The 22,281-nt window shown below is 37.0% G+C and overlaps 2 protein-coding genes across 2 annotated transcripts; one reads left to right on the top strand and one right to left on the bottom strand.

The window, feature by feature from the left end:
- Nucleotides 1–864: 864 nt before the first annotated feature.
- On the bottom strand, nt 865–10,264 carry LOC140930027 (transmembrane protease serine 9-like). The gene is made up of 8 exons (XM_073379685.1): nt 10,204–10,264; nt 9,396–9,750; nt 8,732–8,952; nt 5,173–5,354; nt 3,237–3,372; nt 2,591–2,795; nt 1,417–1,637; nt 865–1,191 (listed from the first exon to the last, which is right to left on the bottom strand). The coding sequence occupies exons 1-8, from the start codon at nt 10,262–10,264 to the stop codon at nt 869–871; spliced, it is 1,704 nt and encodes a 567-aa protein (XP_073235786.1). The 3' UTR covers nt 865–868.
- A 5,783-nt stretch (nt 10,265–16,047) lies between these two features.
- LOC140930026 (homeobox protein MSX-2-like) lies at nt 16,048–17,553 on the top strand. The gene is made up of 2 exons (XM_073379684.1): nt 16,048–16,255; nt 17,084–17,553. Exons 1-2 carry the CDS (start codon nt 16,048–16,050, stop codon nt 17,551–17,553), a joined length of 678 nt encoding a protein of 225 aa, XP_073235785.1.
- Nucleotides 17,554–22,281: the final 4,728 nt, after the last annotated feature.

Raw genomic sequence — 22,281 nt, 5'->3', positions numbered from 1 at the left:
ATCGAGAAGTATGTTTGCCTACCGCAGAAACGTTTCAGGGATGGGAGCGAAATTTGGCCTTCTGCGCATGTAGAACTTCGGAGGCCGTTCTTTGCCATCAGAAATCAACGCATGCATAGAGCTCGACTTGTAAACAACGTTTTGGGTATTTTTGGTTCTTTTTGGGCAGGAACTGGAAACAGCTTAATTTGCTTCATACGGCAAAAATTCTCCTTGATGAGTCTCAGTTATAAAGCTGTCCAACTATTAGCAGTTCTCTAAGTGGTTACCGCGCGTAAATGGCAGTTTATGCTACCTTTTATTTCTTCAAATCTGTGATATTGAGCGACAAGGAAAAATATATCTTTTTAGCCTGAAGGACTGTGTGTCTCCAAAATTAAACAATACATGGATAGTTTTTGAAATATTTTGTTTGCTATTGGTGGCATTCGATCAATGAATAAATGATGAAGTATGACATTACAGAACCGACTGCAACAGCATATCTCGTAATGTTCATGTTATCTGTCATATAGCCTGTGTACATACGTCCCCCTCCCTCATGATCAAGGAAAAATCGGGAGAGGGAGGGGGGACGTCTGTACACAGGCTAGTCATATAAAATTTTCCCTTAAAATAGAAGGAAAAGTTTTATGGGGTTTGCTCGTAGCCTTCGCGCAAGGTTGTTTGTAGCCGATCTACCTGTAGCACTAGCTCGTTTTAATTTGAGGAGTTTACTAATGTTTACATTCAGCACTATTTTTGAATGGGAGTTTTTTTTTGAAAGGGTTAAAAACCTGCATGGACATTCAGAAACGCAAATCAATAATTTGATTTTTTTATTTCTTTGTTATCCAGTAACCCATGTACTCATGTACACTTGGGTATGTTAGTTATTTTTCATAGTATCATCAATCCATTGCTTTAAGAAGCGCACATTAGCGTAGACCCCATATTTCTTAGGCCAGGCACATCCGTGACCCCACGATACCACGCCCTCGAGAACAAACTGTCCATTTCTCTCACAGACAAGTGGTCCACCTGAATCTGCTTGGCAGGAATCCTTTCCTCCCTCTTTATATCCAGCGCAAATCATGGATTCATGAAGGTCTGAACCATAACCAGCAGCACATTTGTTATCTGATACAATTGGAACTTCAACTTGCATAAGCGCAGTAGCGTATGGCCCACCTGATGACAGCTTTCCGAAACCTAGTATAATAAGGGTGCCATTATACAAACGTCAAAAAAACTTAACAGCCAAAAAAACTCTAAATTTATAGTATATAATTCTCTAAAACGAGCTTGAGTACAAAACTCAGTAAAAGAAACCAAACCCTTTGTGAAGTCTTGCGGCAAAGCCGAAAATAATTTCGCTGACAGATTTTACAATAATCCCTCCCCAGCCAGCCTTAATATTCTTTTCCTCAAGCATACCTGTTACCCAACACATCTTCCGATTTTTGACTCTTCCTCCTGACTGCGGTAAACATGCCAGATTAACAGCTCTGTCTAATCTTGCAGGCCTCTTAAGTTTTACCATGGCGATATCATAAGCATTTGCGACAGGAACGTGATGGCTGTCATGAGATATGATTTTTGCCACTTCAAAATCCTGCTCCGTTCCTACAAAGCCATTGCGTAAATGAGCTCCAAGTCTACAGAATTAAATTCAAGAAGAGAAATTAAGCTAAAGATATATTTTAATTTTATTTTATAACTTAATTCTCTTCGGTTTTTTAGCCCTGTTGTAAGTTTGAAATTAGGCATCAAACGTATCGTCTTACTGAAGATTATTGACGAACCTTTTTTGCTGGGAAACATTTTAAATCCTTTGTGAGAAAGTTTTAAAATACTGTTCTACGGTTTTATCGAAAGTCTAACGCATCGCACATAATTTTCTAGAATGTACTAATCAATCTACCGTGTCGTCTCCAAAGGTCTTTTCCTGTAAATTCTCGATTTTGCGCGCACCTCCAAATAAGCTCCCTCCTTCGAATAAGTGCCCCACCCCAAATTGTCACCATAGAAAGGAAAAATACTGAATGTATAGTATATACGTAGATCAGTATCATTTCAATACAGAACAAAGAGGACCTCAAAGGAAACAGCACTTTGAGGGTGGTCACATAAAAAAATTGTTTCGCTTTAAGGATACGTTATTCTTTTGCCACAGCCTGAGTTTATTTGGAATAAGACAATGTTTTTTTAAGCTCCGAACTCCGAAAAACGAAGTCAGTGCTCCCACGTCCCCTATCGGCAACCTTTTTTCGACACCCCGCTCCCCTGGCGCTAATTCGAACATTAGCTGTATCTATAAACAATAAATAATAATAATAATAATAATAATAATAACCATTTATATAGCGCCTTTTCTACAAGATTCAAAGGCGATGTTTACAAAAATTAGATAAAACTTAAAAGTAAAAATAATCACAAGAAATTGACATTAAAACTAAACGCTAACTACAAAATAGATAAATGTACACAATAGATAAAAAATCAGATAACAAATAAAAACATCACGATTCATAAGCTCGCATAAAAAGAAATGAAATGAATAAACTAAAATGAACCTCTTAATACCGATAATACTCGTATGTTCATCTACCTCACTCTGAAGTCTGAGGGCTTCATACCGGTCACACAATGTGCAGCAGTGACAAGCCATTGTGGAGCAACCAACGTTCCTCCACAGTACTGCTCATCAGAGCTTGTATATATAGCCCTCAATTGTGCTTGCCACGGCCAAGCTCCTTGGGGCGCTTCCGTACCTCCTACAATTCGTACGTTAGGTTTATAGCCACAACGCCGTCCTGTACATGTGTGCAATGATAAATTAGGCTATTAAATGAAGTAGTTCTCCAATTTTAAAAATAATTCGACATTAAAATTCCTTCAATCGTACATGCCGGATACTTAAATATATATATAAGAAATAAATAGGTAATATTTTATCATTACCGTTATAATAGTTTTAAAAAAAAAGAAACAAAACATTCACGTTCTAATGAGACGAAAAGGAATATTGCATCAGTAATGGAACGATTCTTTTTCGATACGAAAGTATTTTCGGTCATCATACTTTCTTTTATGTTCAGTTTCTATCTTTATCGATTTTTAAGTTTGTTTTTTATCGGATTGCCTTCTTTGACGGGTTTGACCCCGATCACAGTTACTTTCCATTGCTCTTTTAAGAGACTAAATATTTAGACAAATGATTGAAAATAAAAATATTGTTTTAAAAGGACAATTACCATCCCCGTAACCGGCGAGGAGAGTTGCACAGAAGACCCAGAAAATCGCTGAAACTTTCATGATGAACTGTGTCCAGCTTAATGCTGTGTGAACCAGGTATCTAGTCTGCAGAAACACATGCAGCTTCTTATATGCCTAGGAAATGAGTCAATGCAGATTGCCTGAACAAGCAAAGTCATCCAAGTCCTTGATTAATTTTTTATTTTCTATAGACAGGTCTGTCAACACTAATAACCACTACGATCCACCGTGCAAACAAAAGGCATACATTTGCTAGGATGAAATTTACACACTTTAACTGAGATGCTGGGTTAATTAAACCAAATGATTAGATCTTCTGTAATCACTTTTGAGATAGTTTCTTAATAAGTCATATTTGGACAAGGCAAAGTTATTTTGAATTTATGAACTTCTCGTCGATCTTGCTACAATCAAAACTTTTGCTCGAAATTGCTCCCAGTCGACTTTCGTTTCCCGTCATTAGGATATAAAAACCTAATTTTTTATTGTTGTGTTCTTCTTTTTGATGCAATTGCTAAATGTTAGTTGAGAGAATTTCAATATAAAACACTGAGGCTGAGTAAATAGACAATTGCTTTTGTGTTTTATATTCAACAAAAAGATTGCTTTGAACATAGGTTTTAAGCGCTGTCTCAATATTTTGACTGTTTATCATTGTGACTGTATGGTACTTTTGAGGCAGCAAAGACAACCCAGTTGTTTCTTTGCTCCTTTCAACAAAATCATCTGTTGTTACATTTTTCACTGTTCCACCACCTATACTAAAAGTCAGGAATTGCTATAAAATTTTAAAAGCGCAAGTGTAAAGACTCTTTTTTTTCATTAATATTGAACTTGAAACCCCGGTGGATCACCTTGAAAATCTGAACAAATTCAGCTGATTAATGATCGCCGAAGTTTTAACAATGTAATAGTTATTGATTTTAATTATTATCGATTTGTAATAGTTATTGTTACTACTGAATTCAGTTTAACAACATAAAAGTTATGTAATAACTTTTTTATCTCATTTTTATGCAAACTTCTAAAAAAACTGTGCCAAATTTTTCTCTTGATCGGTGACAGCAGCCTATTACAGGTAATCGGCTCCTGTCGGTGATTCAAATCCCAATAAAAGTCATATTTTGTTTTCATTCAGGTGCAAGTTTTAACTAAAATTCAATTGATTACTGGGAAATTTCATCAGTTGCCTTATGTATCGGTAGTGTGTTAAAGAAAATTTTAAAAGCTGAACAAATAGTAATCTGGAGAATAATCCACCAAGAACGAACCAAGGCCATTAGTCTCTGGTCTTTCTAGTCTGCTCATGATCAGCGATGCATGCCCGGTGTCTTATTCAGTACAAAAAGATGAAGTATATACCTTTTGTCAAGTGGAATGTTTGTTATGTGATATTATTAAAGTGAAACGAGTGATATCAAATCGAGCGTTGTAGGTAATTGGCCGATAATCGACTTTCGATTGTTTTCACTTCATGAGATAGCGGGAAAATAAATCTTCATTTAAAAGTAAGCGTATTTTTCGATACGACATTGTACTAACGAGAGAGAAAGAACTGCGGCTTGATATAAAGGATAATAATAATAATTATTATTATCATTATTATATATCATTATTATTATTATTATTTATATGTTCAGCAAGAAACTAATTAGACTGATCAGGCAGGATTTTAAATTGAGGAAGCCTAGAAAAAAAAACACGAAAGTTGAAGAATTATTGTTTTTAATTTGCTTCTCGATGTCATGAAATTACATGTGATTCTCTGACAGTCTAGTTGTTGTTCATGGTACTATCGATCCATTGCTTCAAGTAGCGTACATTAGAATAAACGCCATATTTTCCTGGACTGGCACAACCAACTCCCCATGACACAACACCCTCAAGGAAGAATTTTCCGTTTTGTTCACAAACCATAGGTCCCCCAGAGTCTCCCTGACAGGAATCCTTTCCACCCTCCTTTAACCCAGCGCAGACCATGGAGTCATGGATAGATGAACCGTAAGCTTGTCTGCAGCTGGCTTCTGACACAATTGGCACAGAAACTTGCATCAGGGCTGTAGGCATGGCGCCACCCGAGGCCAGTCTTCCAAACCCTAAATTAACACAATGTGACAATCAGTACCATAATTGCTCTGCGCTTGTTTCTTTTCCCTGTTTTCGTCTCTTTTTTGCAAGGTGTGAGCTAAACAAGCGTAAGGCAAGGATCAATGATTTTACATGGGCATGTGCAACACTAATGTATGCTAAATTATGCTACTTAAACATAATCATGACACGCACAATATAATTGATTTCTTTTAAGTTACCCCTAACTACCGTCTCAAAAGGAAGATATGGGTAATCTCCGATATGAGAGTCATTGTTTTTTTTTTTTGTTTGTTTTTTTTCCTTCATTTTTGTGCAATAAGTACATATATTGCATGAAATATCTTTCACTTAGCTTCATTTTAAAAATAAGGGTTTTTGAAACTATGAGATGTTCCTCTTCTTACATTAAATTTTACTTCACGTGAGTATTAGACGGCTGGCATAGTATCAAGGCAAACACAAGTTGTTTTCATGAAATGAAATGTTCCCAAATTAAGTTACACCAGAAACCCATAAGGGGTTGAAACGTGTAACTCGCGTTCACTACTCGTGAATATTCATTTTGACCATATTTGGAAACCTTAGCCGACGGATAACCATTTTCAACAAAATGGCTGCTGCGCGATCACCATGCAGATGTTTTAAGACAAGACTCTGTATTTCAAGGTTAAAAATACACAGTTAAAAGACAAAAAATGGAAAGAGAAAGTTCAAAAGAATTCTCAGCTTTCTTTTTGTGGAGAAAGGGAAGCTTTTCATCAAGAAACCGTCCTTCGAGGAATTCAACCTTGTTTTCTTCACGGCGGAGCCCATGGTCTGTTTTGAAATGCAACCAAGTCAGCGAAGTTTTTGCTGAATTTTCAGGTACATTTTGCACTCTATGGCGAAGACAATTACGTTTTTGAAAGGGAATTTATGTATTTTTTATTGTTTCATAGACGTTTTATAAATTTTTATCTTCGGCGCTAAAGAAAAATTACAAAATGTGCCCTGATTTGAGATGGATTTTGTGTTGAACTTTGCCATGTGCTTAGCCGATTTCACTTGCGTGAACGGATCCACGATCCAGATAGTGTTTTCCGAATTGCTTTAGAGGATTAACTTTTCGTTGAATAAAAATTTTCAAGAAACGGCTTCTCTGTCTATTGTTTTGAGTTTGTTCATTAATAAAATTAGCTCAAAACACGATCGTGACTACACCATCTAAGTTTAATTTAAGCTTTTAAAATGCTTCCAACATTCATTATAAGCGTCACTTTTTTGCGAAGATGTCAGGTTCAGGTTTTGGACACTTTTCGATGCGCAGCTAATGAATTTTCTTCGAAAATATTTTTCACTGTTTATTCTAGACTTTTAACATAAGAATTTTAAAAGCCTATTTGCAGTATAAGTTTACTGTGCAGAGGGTCAACGAGGCATCGTTTTTTGAAGTGACAACTTCAAGAAGTTGCGAGGCCGTCAATGGCTTTCATAATGTTACGTTTGGCCTGGGTGGTAAGGCAATAATATCCTGCTCAGTGTTTCGATAATATTCCTGGTTTCAACCTTTGAAAGCTTTCTCGGCTTTCGGGAGTTTTTCCCCCGTTTGTCGACCATTTTTTTAAGCGGGCGCGGGAACCTGAAGGAAAATTACGTCATGTTGTTTACGAAATTTGATTGGTCAGTTATCTCTTCTTCTCGTTCCAAATATGGTACTTTCGAAAATGAATAATCACGAGCATCGGACAAAGCAAACATATATGAGAGTTACACGTTTCAACCCCCTATGGGTTTCTGGTTACACTTAAACAAGAAGACACGAGAAGAAATGTGCTCTCCGAAATGCAGTCCTCATCAGAGCGCATTGTTTCCTTCGTGCAAGTATTTTTGAACAGCTTTAATGAGAACTGCATTTCTGTTTGTAATGGTTGATAAACATGTATACGTGTTTTAAGAGCGTGTTCGATTCAGAAACTCAGACTAACGGCATCCAAAAAAATATTAAAGGATGGTGCTGATGAATAAAGATTGTTTTCTTTTGTTTTTCTCAATTCAGACCTCGTGATTTCCTCATTCAAATTTGCTTTTTGCCTTTTCATTAATTACGCAAACATATGCACGTGGATAGGGAAAAATTCGACGAAAAAAGAAACGTCTCTGGGGAACCATCACGAGGTCTAAAACTGAAACAAAGAACGCAAGCTACAATGCTCCATTGTGGAACAAAGGCCACGTCCACATTACGTCCACACGTATCCGCATATTTTGAATCCGCAGCTTTTTCTTTCTGGATACGGAATTGCAAATTGGTAAGGTTGAACTTTGATTTTTCCTATACCTGATAAGTAGTGATTTTTGTCAGAGGGTTATTGAGTTGTTTCAGTGGTAACAGAGCTGGGCTTCTTATTCTGTTCAGCGAATGTGCGCTGGCAAGCTTGAAGGATTTTACGTTCGTTATCAAATGGCTATCTTTCAGTCTTTCCATAGTTCTATTAGCCCAACACTGTGTCACATCGTCACTGAACTATTGCATGTAAAGTAGTCAGTTGGCCATAGGCCTCCGTTAAAAACTAAACATCTTTATATTTCTTAATAAGTGCCATTTTGGCCCATGCTTAATGTAAAACTCGCTTCTGTTCTTTGCGTGAACTACACATTGTCATGCAGAACTTCTCAATATTTTGCATATACTCAGCACATTTACAAACGGACACAACAAAGAAATTGCAGTTTAGCTCCGGTGCTTTGTTTGGGTTAGGAAGCCTCCCCCATTTACTTACAACGTATAAAGGATTCCTTTAAATAATCGCAGAAAAAACTAGTATGTCTACTGAAAGCTGTCTAGACGTGCTCTGAATTCCGTAACCTTATGCCATATTATTTTAGATATTCGGCATTTGCACATCACACTGCATACATGACACTTTATTTGCCCCCCAAATGTTGTATAAGCTTTCTTTTTAATATCTCCTGGGAGTTAAAGTCGCCCCGAGAGAAATTGAAGAGAATCTCTTGAGCAAAATGTGGGAGGGGCAAACAAGATGTATTATGGGGGATGTGAAGTGGAGTCTTTATTTAGTGGAGAGTAAAACTTGACAGTTCCGCCATAGAAACTGATAAACTAATGTGCAAATGGTTAGTGAGCTATTCCTCAAGAGTCATGCATGATCATGAAGATTCTTTAAACAAAAAATTTTCCTCGTAATCAGCATTCTACTGCTTCAGCCATTGCGCCTTATATTTGACTGAGGCGCAATTGAAATCCCTCCTCTGGCTTTTCAGTTAAAATAAATGTACCCGTTATGCACTCAGTTTCTTCGCACTTCCATGTAGATCCTGTTGAGCTGTAAGCTCACGGAATGTTTAGGAAGTTTTGATCATTTCAGTTTTTCATTTCTCCTACCTGTTACCCAGCACATCTTGCCATCTGCAACATCTCCTCCGGAACTAGGCAAACACGCTATGTTAACGGCTTTGTTAAGCGTAGCGGGCCTCGATAGCTTGACCATAGCAATATCGTGGGCCATTCCATATGGCTTTCTGTAGCTGTGATGAGAGATGATTTTCTCCACTGGGATATCCTGTTCTGTTCCAACATTGCTGCTACGATAGTGAGCTCCAAGTCTTTAAATTAAAAGTTCAAAATCAACATCAAAAACACTCTCGAAAATTAGAAACGCTCACAAAGGCTTTCATGACGAATTTATTGCCTTTTAACTAATTTACATAAGGCTTTTAACCAAAGAATAAAATTTAGCATTCTTGTGTTATCGATGTAGTTATTCTGGTTATTCAATATCTACTTGTCTAAAGACAACATCACAGGTTTTTGTAATTCTGCCATATTGACCAGCTATCATTATTGATAAGAGTCTGATAAGCCTTTTTAGTAGGAAAGCACAGAATTTCATATTGCTTTATGTTGAAAAAATTCATTGTTTCTAAAGTTGCAGTTTTAGAAATTCTGTCTGTATTACAATGGAAAGTGAGTGAATTACTTTATTATCATTTTTTTTCGCTGACTGTGTATTTACTCGCCCCGTTTTCATTTCCAGCAACATCCTTACCTAATAAAAAGTGTAGATGGGGTTCTGCCTGGAACACAATGAGCTGCAGTAACAATCCACTGAGGGGCGACCAAAGTTCCCCCACAGAAAACGAAACCATTAGAAGTTCGTAGCTGAACCTGCCAAGGCCAAGCACCTTTGGGAGCCTGGGTACCACCGACAATTCTGCTACTCGGTTTATATCCGCACTGACCGGATCCTCCGCTATTTCCGCCGGAGTTGCCGCCACTGTTCCCGCCACCACCACATAAGCCACAGCTCTTCTTACAGTTTTTCGTCATGTAAGCAACATAGTCCTTTTTACAGTATCCCTTACCTTCCCAGTAGGGACAGTTTGCATTAAGATCTTCACAACCTGAATCGGTAAAACACAAAGGAAACCGTGAGTAAAAAAACAACTTCCTTCCCTTTGAACCCGGGCCGACAATGGTGGGAGGCGATCGCGCATGCTCTCCACACTGCACTACCCTTGCTCCCTAGGGTGGTGCCCAAAAAACGTAAATGAATTGCGAAGAATTACCAAAATGAAGAGTGCAAAAAATGAAAATGAATAGCGAAAAAAAGGAAAAAGGAATAGCAAAAATATGCCATCTTACAAAAAACGTTTTTAAAAACGTTGAACAGAAGGTTTTAATTAGAATCTGCAACAAATGAAAAGATAGTTCTACAGGAAAATAAGGAATTCTTTGCTGAATTAGTTTTTTGATAGCAGTACGTTCGCAAAATTTAAGACTGTTAAAGAGTTTTACCTTCCTTGACACTATGACTAGAATAAAAATATAGTTACTTGTATTGTGAGAGCATTCACCTTGGGCGAAACCTGCCAAAACTGCAACACCCAGAACACAGAAAGCTACTAAACACTTCATGGTGGATAGTGAACCTGTACTTAACGTACAAAGTGCTGTTGAATAAGCTCTATATATACTTAACCACGTCTATACCTCAGCATCTAAGCCCTGCCTGAGTATACAAGTCGCTTGGTGTGGGTGAATAGAAGTTTACCTAGTTACACTTAACACATATGTGCAAGAGTTTGAAAAGTAGATGCAAGAGAATACGCTCGGTCAAACATCTATTATTCGAAAAACTTTTGTTAAACACTGAAACGTAAGAACATCTGGAATGTCTGAGCAAATGTTCGGTGGAAATGCATATTACTGCTGAAAACTATTTTATGATTGCAAAGGCTCATTTTAGTGTTATGGTTCTTGAAAACCTAATTCGGGTGAAATGTTAGTTGATTAATGGCTACTATTTTTAACGCTCACTTGATGTTAACTTATAACTATGAGAGGAGTTTTTTCTTTGTTAGTAAAAGTTGAGTGTCGCCAATATAACGGCGAAAGAACCTGTTCAAATACAATTTCTGGCAATTATTTCACATTTGATGTTTAACAAAATACGGAACCTTTTCATGTTATGGTGGCCGGTATGGTAAAAGGAGTTTTTTTAAAGCTGAGAAAATATCTGTTGTTATAGAAAATACTTGAAATTGAAAGAAAACGAAAATGAGTCAAGTTAAAAAGGCAGCGATATGGCATTTGTTTGTATTCTCTTTAAGATAATATTTAAATGATATAAGACAAACATTTCATCAGCTAGAAATAATCTCAGATACTTGCTTCTTCTGATGTAGAACGAGTGCGATTCATTGAGCGTATGCTTCCAAGCTTCTTTGATCACAGGAATAAACTTAGTATATTCTTTTTTTTATTTGCGTCGTAACAAAATAAGACTGTCGACAGCCTTAAATGCTTTAAATGCATTTTTCATATATCAAAATGTTACTGGTTAGTTAAGAATGAAATTAGGGATTCAAGGTCTCGGAGGGTATTTTATAACATCAAAATGCGACTAAGTAATTGAAAATGAAATTAAGGCAAAGAAGCTAGCATGAGAAATACTAAACTGTACATCTACAAAAAAATTTCAATAATATTTTTTCCTAAGGAATCAAAGACAACTGTGACAACTATGGTTACCTCTAGGCTCTGTTGCCAGCCATCAACATTCTCCTCCTTTCAACGTCGAATTTCACATTTACCGAATTTAATGCTAAAGAGAAATTTTTGTCTCGTTTGTTTGCTTTAGATTCAACACATGTAAAGTTCGACATTTAAATTAAACTTGGCTAAGAAATATAGTTGAGGCAAATGGAAACATATTTAATTCGCAGGTGAAAGACCCTTGCCGAACATTTCTGAAAGACCTAACCTCTTAAAGCTAAATACGGTGCACATGACAATGACAACTCATTCTTACTTTTTTTCCAGAAAATTTCAAAACCATTATTTTGCTAGGACTGCGGTAAGGTGTTAAATTTAACTACTCGCATGTATTGACCAAGTACTCTGGTCATTCTCTCAGTGTTCAATGATTTATGGCCAACGTTGCATAGAACTATCCCCTCAATGTTACGACACTAGATTCTACGGAATCTCGTGTAATTATGCAACCCTTTTAACATTTCTGTGCATCAAACAGCTCGCCAACTGTAGCAGATGGTGAGAAGTTACAATATTATTTACCGTAGATGGCCCTTAATCAAGCAGAGCTTAATGCAAAAGTATGGTTTACAAAGCTAGTGAGGTTCTAAGGAAACCTAGATGATCGCATTTCGGAGCTGCTCCTTTAATTTTATCTAGAAAACTACTCTTGTTGGAACCGTGGAAGAACAAACCAAACGCCTCAGTACTTAAAAGGCTAAGACCAAAGAACTGTCAGTTATGAACAAAAATCTAAAAGCAAAAGTTTGTAACTTAAATCGAATTGCGTAATTTGATGCTGGCTTCTTCATAGTCACTGCCTGTCTGATTCTATCACTGAGTTTGTCCTTTTTGATAGAGCTTCAACGTTCTTCATTGATCGCGATCGTGAAAAAACACGCTGTTCGCCCGTAGCCTCTGTATAAAACAACTTGGCAAGAAAGCTAAAAGAAATCAAACACCTAGGCCGATTTATGTGTCTAACACTGAAATCTTTTAGAAAAAACTTCATGCAGCATTCATTTATTCAATTGGCCATTTTTCTTGGTACAGGTACGTTGTTTTCTTTGTCAACAAGTGATAAAGAAAACATCTGCTTTATAGAAAGCGTAGGGGAAAAGGCAGTCCTGTCAGGAGGGCCAGCAAACCACCGGAAATTATATTAGCAATAATATATTTTTAGATCCTTTCAACCGAGAAAAGAGAAATGTTACATAACGATTCTTATTTTAAACTTTAACAACCAACGAAAGGGAAAAACGCATTAAATGAAAAAAAGCATGGTAACAGGGAGACATACAGTTTAGAATTGTCAAAATCAGTAGTGTGATTAGCCTACTAACGCAGACGTGTTTCCAGAGGCGTCGACTGGAAATACCTCTGCGTTCGCAGGCAATAGCGTAATGGTAGTGGGTAAATTCTACTATTACCGATACTGTAAGTAAATTTCAACATGTCGTTTCACTGGGACCAAGGCAAACTGAACAGAGGACACACAAAGAGTTATCGCAACCGTTCCTCAGCAGCAAATCGCAAAATTTGTACTCTCGAAATGTTCCCTATTCTTTCAACCAAATCTATACAAAATCGCAAAATTAGAATACATACTGTACGCCGCAGTTTCCACTCGCAAAATTTAACCGCAAAAAATGAATCGTAGCCTTAAGGTAGAAATACAGGTAAACAAAAGATTTTGTTGCGAAGTCTAAACATCACACTTTTAACTTTTCATTCGTTAACCTTTAGAGTAACTCGAAATATGCACACTAGGGTGCCAATCAGATGGACACGATTTCTTAGATGTAAGCTGGCTTTTAGTTGGGCCTGCTGAGATCCCTACTTTCTTGTATTCTAACTCCATAGTTATCGCTCAGTATGCGCATGCCTTGGGAGAAGAGTAAAGCATGGTGAGAAGCAAGAAAATGATCGACAATAAGTCTGTTTTCCTGCTAATTAACATGTAGCCAGGATAAAAAGCCAGGGTTAACAGCTGCTTAATTGTTATGGCCGCCATTTCCGCCATCATCACAGCAGACTGCTATGTTTGAATCGGTAAATGGATGAGTGCAAAAAATGGCGAAGGATCTTTTGTTTAGAGACCTGATGCCAAGGTTTCTTTGTTCTGTTCAGTCAAGGGAATATTGTGTTCGAATGAGCCCGGCTGTGCATTTAAATGAGGTTGAAGGTCCTTAAGCACTTTATAAAACTCTTTTGACAGTACTTGGAAATAATTCATTTTGAGTTCAATGATTTTCACGCACGATACGATAACGGTGTTATCAAGTTTGTGCATGAAAAAAGAAATTTTGTTTACTTTCTGGAAGAGAAACAAAGGTAATTCAGCCTACTGTCCTACAAATCGTTTTTAATCGAGTCACTGAGTTCTTTGATTTTCTTCCAATTAGGTTTACTTCAAGAAGGGTGTACTGCAGGAGGGTTTCAGTAATACTGAGATATTCCATCTTAATTAAGTGGGCAATAATAAATTTAGCCTGTGTAGCGAGCGTTTCCGTTTGGTTTCAGAGCAAAGAAAGACAGAGGATCGGGATTTTTGGCTTTGGTCGCGCGAGAAATTGGCAAACAAGTGGGCAAAAACTGAACCAGGGGGAGGGGGGGGGGGAAGGGGGAAGGAACCTAAAAATTATATGACGGGAATTAAATGGCATAAAAGAAATATATCTGCATGATAAAGTTTTGTCATAGAAAGTGCTGGTTTCATAAAGAACTATAGACAGTTTTAACATGACGTCACAGTGGCCGTATTGGTGTTTCAAAATAAAGAAACAGCGGCCATCTTGGTGTTCCAACCCAGTCCTGTGAGAGTTGAACTCTCTTCTTATGAAGACGCTTTCTTTAGTTCCAATAATTTTGCATAGATGATGATGTCCACGTGAATGAAAACGCTCTATAACGTTATGTCTAAAACTGTGCATCCACTACTACATATAAGACGGAAATGAATTATTAAATTAAGGCAATTTGTCCGCGATCTTTCAAAGGGTTAACGTACAACAAACAGTGTGACCTTCTTTAATTTGAACTCGATGCAACTTATGGACAAAATAGATGTGCTATATGCTTTCACAAAAATACAAGGACGGCCTGAGAAGTAAACTGGGAAAAAAATGGACCGAGAAAAAGCTTTGTGAGCGTTTCTGAAAGTCTAGGCCCCGAATGATTCTGGGTTATATTGGATGACCTTCTTCCATTTACTGCTAATCTCCCTTTGTTTTCAAAATCAAATACACTCTTTTTTCTTATTTTCCTGGTGATTTTAGGCTGAAAATATTCTTGCATTATTCTTAAAAAAGAGAGGAATAATGTCATTATATTGTATGATTTTCAAAATCTCAGCCTTGAGTTTATTCTTGTCATATCATATTCTTAACATTTCGCAAATATCAGCCTCGATATTCTTATAAAGTATATTCTCATATATATATATAAAAAGTGTCCGCCTGCAGTGAAGGCTAAGGGAAAACCACAGAAAATCAGTTATGTTTGCATTTCGCCCGAGTGAAAAGATCTTCATAATTCAATTAACAATAGAAGAGAGCCAAAGGCAGTCTCGTTGTAGTATAAATAGAAACTAATTAGGTAACAAGGAGAGCATTATACACTTTGCGAGTTAGCTGTAGACTAACAAAAAGTCAAGTCGACCCGTCAAGCAAAGAACAGCAGGAAAGGTGTTGAACTACTACAAATTTTTGGAAATCGGTCGTATTTGCCGCGATGCTGCTGAGATATGCCTTCTATATGTTAGGTTCAAAGTGTCAGTAAATGAGTTGAACGTTTGGGTATGATTCTGAATCCGAGCATGCCAGCCATTTATCTTTCTAGAAAGTTAAAAATCAGTACATTCCCGAAAATCTGTTTACTTGTTTTCCTTCTTATCCATTACGACACTCGTAATTCAAACCCGTATGATATTAACACTCATTAAGAAAACGTAAACAACTTCACGTAGACAATAGAATCAGGGATTTCACTTGTTCCATTTTTGACACGTGTTTTTTCGCCCTTCACTGCATGCAAACTATACTCCTACGTTTAATGAGCCAAGGAGAATAAACGCTCCTGTGTTGATAGACTCCCTGCAGTGAATTTTATTGCACAAGCGGGTCGTCGAGCCTTTTGTAATATTTTTTCTTGAAAGATAAAAAGAAAATTCCCTTAGGCTACTTTAATAGCGATGCAGTGCTTTGCAACAAGGATAATAATTATAATAACGATACAAGTTATGGGACTTCTAAATAGCAAAATAAGAGCAAACATTTCTTTAAGGACTTAATTTTTTAATTGCAGTTTATCAAATAACTTTATGATGTTTATTACAACGGTAGTTATTTTTATAAGGTCCAATTTAAACTTCCATATGTCTTTTAAGGCGTTAAGTTTACTCTGCTGTCTAGGAGAGCAACTTCTTGAATTTATAAACTTTGTTTATAAACGAAATAAACGAAAGCAAATAGCCCGTTTTGTTGTCTTTTGTTCAGTGCAGATTCTTTTTTCCGTGACTCATTACAATATTTCAACAATTGCGACATTTGTTATTGGTTGATGCTTATTACACGCGCGGCCATTGATGTTGTCATCCTCAAAGAAGTAGATAAGAAGCTGCCTGTGTCAGATCGGACAAGAGAGGCGGAAACAGTAACAGAGAGATGGAAGAAAAACAGCGTCCAGTTGCAGCCAAATGTGGTAGCTTTTCAATCGAAGAAATCCTGAGTACAAGCTCATATGATGCCGCGAACGTTAATTGTTATCAGCTCTCATCCCTGGAAATTGGTTCTGCCGAAAGTGAAGCAAGTTCTGTTATACACAAAGGCCAGGGAACGGTGAACATAGACAAGAAGAGACGTTTTGTACAAGGTAACAAAAAAAAAAAGGCAGATTTTGACTCTACGTTGCTTTGATCGCTGTTAATATTCTGTGGAGTCAATGGATCAGTGACGTTGCCTTGATCTGCTTGAGAAATTTTCCTTCACGTTGCTTTTCAGAGACTAAGTAATGATTCAAAATATTAAATAACTTTAGATGCTAGGTATATAAGTGGAGCTAATTGTATGTTGTACGTTCACAGTGTCTTCAGCCCATTCCCTAACCTCCTATCACTGAAGACTAAGAGACTTCTTTGTCGATGTGATGATTAAAATCATGAAAGCAGAAACAAGTTTACCCAATTAGAAAAGAACAGTTTTGATATCCTCAGCATGCCTCTTAAGGGTCTTGTTGAGAGGCAAACCACGTGCAGTTTGAAAACATTGACAAAGAAATGAAAAGAAGTGACTTGATGTCCTCCCCCGAAAGCAGTGTATAAAGGTTACCGCTTGCTGGCCCTTTGAAAAAGATTCACTTTTATTCATTTCACAATCATTAGGCTGTTATTTTGTTTTGCCAAACATAACGCCACCCCTGTGAACTGCAAATTTATATAGCCGGGAGGAAAATTGTGCAATTTTGGAAACATGACTAGAACGAGAAACTAAATTAAAACCTAGAATAAGAAAAACCCGATTAGTTTTTCACGAAAAGCAAAGCACAGATCATGTGAGACTTCTACATGTCAAAGCTCTCTCGTTTGTAAATGTAAGAGAATAAAAACGACAAACGGAAAGAGATTTTATTTAGTAAGAAATGCTTTAATACTTAGAGGCACTCAAAGCCGCCTTAAGCTAAGGCTTCCTATTGTCTTTATAGGATCTTCTTCCCAAGCACAAAAAAATGGCAGCGATCGACAACCAGCCCCAGACGTAAAGAAGCGGCCAAGAACTGCTTTCACAAATGAACAAATCAAAGTTCTGGAAAGTGAATTCCAGAAGAGCAAGTATCTTAGTGTTGTGCGCAGAATGGAGCTTTCAAAGTCGCTCAGTCTAACAGAAACACAGATTAAAATATGGTTTCAAAACCGTCGTACCAAATGGAAACGCAAACTTGCCTCAGAAACGGAATACGTTCTTGCAGCACAGGGATACTTGGTCCCTTCACACCCAGTTTACCAAAGGCCTAAGTACTACTTTAACAACTCAATGGCTCAATCCAGCTTTATTCAGCCGGCGTCACCCTTTACCGTCTATCACCGACCAGAATATGCCGCTTCTCCACCCCGCCATTCTATTGGAGGTTATTCGACGCTGAGGCCTGAAATGTTCAGCATTTATCCACCTTAACGCGCCAATCGCGATGACGGTAAATCATGATACACTGGATGTGTATTGTAACGTTGACGTGTTTTCTTAGTACACATTTTAGCTGAAAAATTAATTAGATCCCTTCAATTCAAAATGTAAAAAGCATCTTCAGAGCTCTTCCTACTGCCTTTCACGAAAGGTTTAGCTTTCTACCCCTCAAAGGTTTCACAGTAGTTAACTGATGGTACACCCTTCTGCTTTGTGTGAATTCTTTGGTGAAGAAATTGCCTGTGTAGTATGTATATTTGCTCATGAAAACAAATTAATCTCGGATCAAATAACATAAAGAATAGTTTTTGTCAGAAGAAAGATTAAAGAATATTACAGACTTGTCTTCCTATAAACGTTTGGTCAAAAATCTAGTATTTGGCAATGTAGTAAAAACCGCGTAACATTCCTGATATTTACGGTTTTGGAGTTGTACTTGCAAATCAAATTGCCGTTAAATAAACTAAATTTGCATTCTTGTGAGCGCGGCGTTAAGCTCGCCGACGATATTAAACAAACCTGGCCTAACTTAATTGAGATCTATTTTCTTATCTGTGTGATCGTTTTGGTTTTGTTAGATTTTATAATTAAAGCCGCGGCTATGCCACAGATATTTTTAATTAAGAGGTGAATGTATAATTGCATCTTATGGATGAGTTACCAAGTACTGAACCATAAACCTTTCATTGAGAGAATAATCACCAAATTATGAACAAAAAGTAGGTAAGCGTTAAATAAAAGTGCCATTGGCATCAAATTAAATTGGGCTGTTATATAAATTCTTCAATTCCGTTTTCTTTGTTATTGCAAAACAACGACCAACAAAGAAAGCAATTCTAATTAAGCAATGAGCACTTTTCTACTGTTGAAATGAGATAGCAATCAGTTTTAAAGGTTTTAAAGTCACTCTTCTCAAAGGTGTTTGTCTTTACCGTCTTCTAGTTAACACCAAAGTTCGCCTTCAAACGTTAGTTTGACTCCAATCAACCAGTGAGTTTGAATTATTCAAGTGCCTAATTAAAATCCTATCAGTCTGCAATGAACAGTTTTGTTAACCTTGAGAGACCCTCACATACAAACAATAACAGCTGAAAACGTCGAGCGATTAAATGTTTTTCCACGCCATTTCCTTTCAATCAAATATCAATCGATTTTAGGACAAATCTAATTTACTTGCGGCCCAACTTTGATGTTCCGCAATGTTCAATCTGTGGTTTAAAGTCTGTTCTAAAACATAAAGGAGTGTTTTAATAACAGCATTTTAAGAACTCGAATAGTCTTCGTTGATTCTTCTGTAACAAGATCATGCTTTAAAAGCTTCTTATAGGGACATTTGACGACAAGACGTAGATTAATGATTCTAAACTAAATTCTGTATTTAGAGTTTCGATCATCACATAGCGTACAAAACCTATTTAAGGCTTAAAATAGGGGAACGGGACAAGACAAGACAATATTTATATAAATATTTATACACTATCTTGATAAGGCTTGAGGAGGTTCCATAAAAACTATTCTCTAATGAGACTGCCGAAATTCTTAACCCCACCTAGGCGCCGATCGGATCCAGCCCCTCCCTACTCCCCCCCCCCCCCCTCAACTCCTCCAACCTTCCTCTCCCCCCTCCCCCCTCAACTCCTCCAACCTTCCTCTCCCTTGAAAGTCACTTTTGAAATCTGGTTGCGTGATTCTAACTCATGACCCTGTCGGTGTAACGATGTGAAGTGGCAATCAAATGAGCAGATTACTTTGTACTTTCACCATTTTACATTTGCATTTCTATATATTACGCTAAATGAAAATCAAGACTGGTGATGAATTTGTAATAGATTTGATGTTCCCTCACAGCATTGTTCATCATCTTATGCACAAGTCTTCTACCATTTCAGGAGCCGATTAATCGTCTCCTGACCATTTCTCCATTGTGTTTTTTACTAAAAGGCGGCCAAAGACTGCTGGAAAAACTCGAAATACAACAGACCGTGGTGTTTTTAGTTGATGGTTAATTAATACATGCTATCAATATTAAATGGTGTAATCTGCTTTGTAACCACGTGATCTGACTTTTTGTGATAAAATGCATAATGGAAGCACTTGTAATAAGGCGTTGAACGAGATAACAACTCTCACTGTCCTCTATAGTAGAATAACGACCCATAAGAACTCGACAAGATTTCCATGCCAATTCCAAAAGTGGAAATTAATGCTCTGGACCGCGCAAGGCGAGTAGCAAGTCATCTTTAAAACTAAACAACTCCTTACCCAACTGACCTAGTGAATTAGGTATTTTGATGGTATTTCACTGAAAGCGCTTATCCGACGCGAAGGTGAAACCTCCAAAAATAGTAGGTATATGAAAACAACTTGAGGGTTGCAAAAAGTCATTATCAAGAAAAAAAAACAATGGTTAAAGCAATGTCAGTAGCTTACAGGAGACATGTATGGGGAGATCTTCTGTTCAACAGTGCAAGGACACACCTCATACATCTGGGCAGGTGAAAAGTTAAAAGGATGCCCACAAGCAACATCAGCTATGAAAAAGCTGTTCAGTGTTCCTAAGAATAAATCTAAAGGATATGGAACAAATTAAGCACGTAATTTTAAAAAGGTGTCATTAATTTTCCTTATTTGTTTACAATTAAAGACCTTTTTTTCCTAAAATTACTCGTCTGTGTCATTTACCTTATAGCATTAACACCACGCAAATACCAATCTGATTCTCACTCAAATTTTCTTCTGGGCGGCCTCCTGTAGGCTTTTAAGTCTAGCTACTAGTTCTTTAGACTAAAACTTGTGAAGCAATCCTTGATTCCTCATCGATCTTTTTAAATCATGGTTTCACGAGATAATATGTGTGATTTTAGCGATGTGATGGGACCATTTCTGTTCAAAGTAGTAAATAAAGTAACTAAGGTCATATGAAATTGTAATTATAAAAAGAACATTTCAGTTAAAAACAAGAACCACGAGTTACGTTTTAGCAGTTTAATAAAGGTAGAGCTAAATTTCATAGTATTAGGGATAATAACTGCTTTCGGAAAGTAATTAGAGCAACATCACTTGCTAGAACGATAGACTGAAGAAGAACAAAAAAAAGAAAAACCTGTCTTCAAATTAGACTAAATGATAACCAAGGCGATAATGATGATAAATGATAACCTAAACTAAATGATAACCAAGGCTAACCCTAACCCTAACCTAACCCTAACTTTCGTGAAAAGATTTACTTCCAGTCTAGATATTTTTCACGTGTTCATCTTAAGTCCTGTTCGTTTTCAACAGAGTTTGCTGCCATTGAAATGAGGCGAGCAAAAAGGCACAAATATCGTTGGGGGTTCCGTTCGATTGAATTTATTCCGGAATAGATAATAATTATTATTATATTTTTTAAATGTTCTTCATAACCAGCTAGCGATGACCAAATTTGGAAAACGTTTGTGATTTTGTTGCTTTAGCTTTCACGTGTTTTTGCCAAAAAGAAATAGGCGAACTACTGCCTGAAACCATATTAAGAACAGCAAAATACAACTCAACGGAAGACAACTGCTATTTGAAGAATAACCACTAGACTAAACATCTCTCTACATCCTGATTTGGTCCAAAAACAGGCAAAGGAAGACGGGAACTTAACATCGATCGAGGAAAACGTGTATTAGCTTGCTTTTTTAAGTAAGAATTATTGTGAGTGAATAATAAAGAAATTATTGGACTAGGCTTTCGTATAATCTGTACAGATCTTTGAGAGTGTTACCCGTCGAGCGAGGACAATCTGCAATGTGCATGATTCTTCAGATCATCTCGAATCATCTCTTATCCAAAACATTGCTAAATATATCTGATCGATCCACCTGCTATGCCAGTTCAACAATAAGTGGAATATATTCCCAAACATATTGCTGCGAGCAGAATACGAGGCTTACCCTTTTTTCGCTTAGAGTTTCGTCTAGTTTTCAGAACAAGAAAGAAAAGAGAGGACTCCGCTGTGTTCAATAAACAACCAGGGAAGGGAAGTAGAGAAAAAACTTTTTTCCTTTTTTTTCATTACAACAGGAAAGGTAGAAAGGTTGATCCGGGATTTCTAAGTGGGCAGTCTAACTCTTTTGCGAGCAGGGCTCCTTAAACATAATAGTTCAGCTAAAACACAAAGCAAACTATGGACTATACCACACTTTTTTTCGTAAAATCTTCCGACAGAATTTCAATATATTTCCTTCTAAACAACGTTGATTTTGGCGATATATTTTAACATTATTTCTGAAACAGATAGCACTGTTCCTAAAAAAAATGCAGGTCAATATTGTGAAAACTGCATGTAAATCGGTTTTTTTGTTGTTTTTTTTTTATCAAAATTCATAATAAGGTCAGGGGAACGTATCTCAGTGTAGATTCAGTTTAATGTTCAGAATCTTAGTGTAGACCGTAACCTCTAGTAACCACTGAATGTGTCTTTCTTTAGATCTCATTATTTACACCTAACATAGAAATAGAGATCTCATCTCTTGCAATGTTTTTAAAGGGACAAAGTTCCTAAATTATCATTTTCAAGAAAATCGTCAATTCAAGTTTTGCGTCACCTACTTCCGTGTAAAAACTTCCAGGCTTTCTTCTTATTCTTCACTGCTATTTGAAAGCCTCGTTGGCTAAAATGAATATTTCAGTCCTACGTGAACAACTCAGTACTGTTCTTCTCTTAAAGGTCTCCACTATTTTCGTATATCG

The sequence above is a fragment of the Porites lutea genome, chromosome 3 (assembly GCF_958299795.1).
Source record: "Porites lutea chromosome 3, jaPorLute2.1, whole genome shotgun sequence".
NCBI classification, from domain to species: Eukaryota; Metazoa; Cnidaria; class Anthozoa; order Scleractinia; family Poritidae; genus Porites; species Porites lutea.
This window is presented reverse-complemented; position numbering and strand designations above follow the sequence as displayed.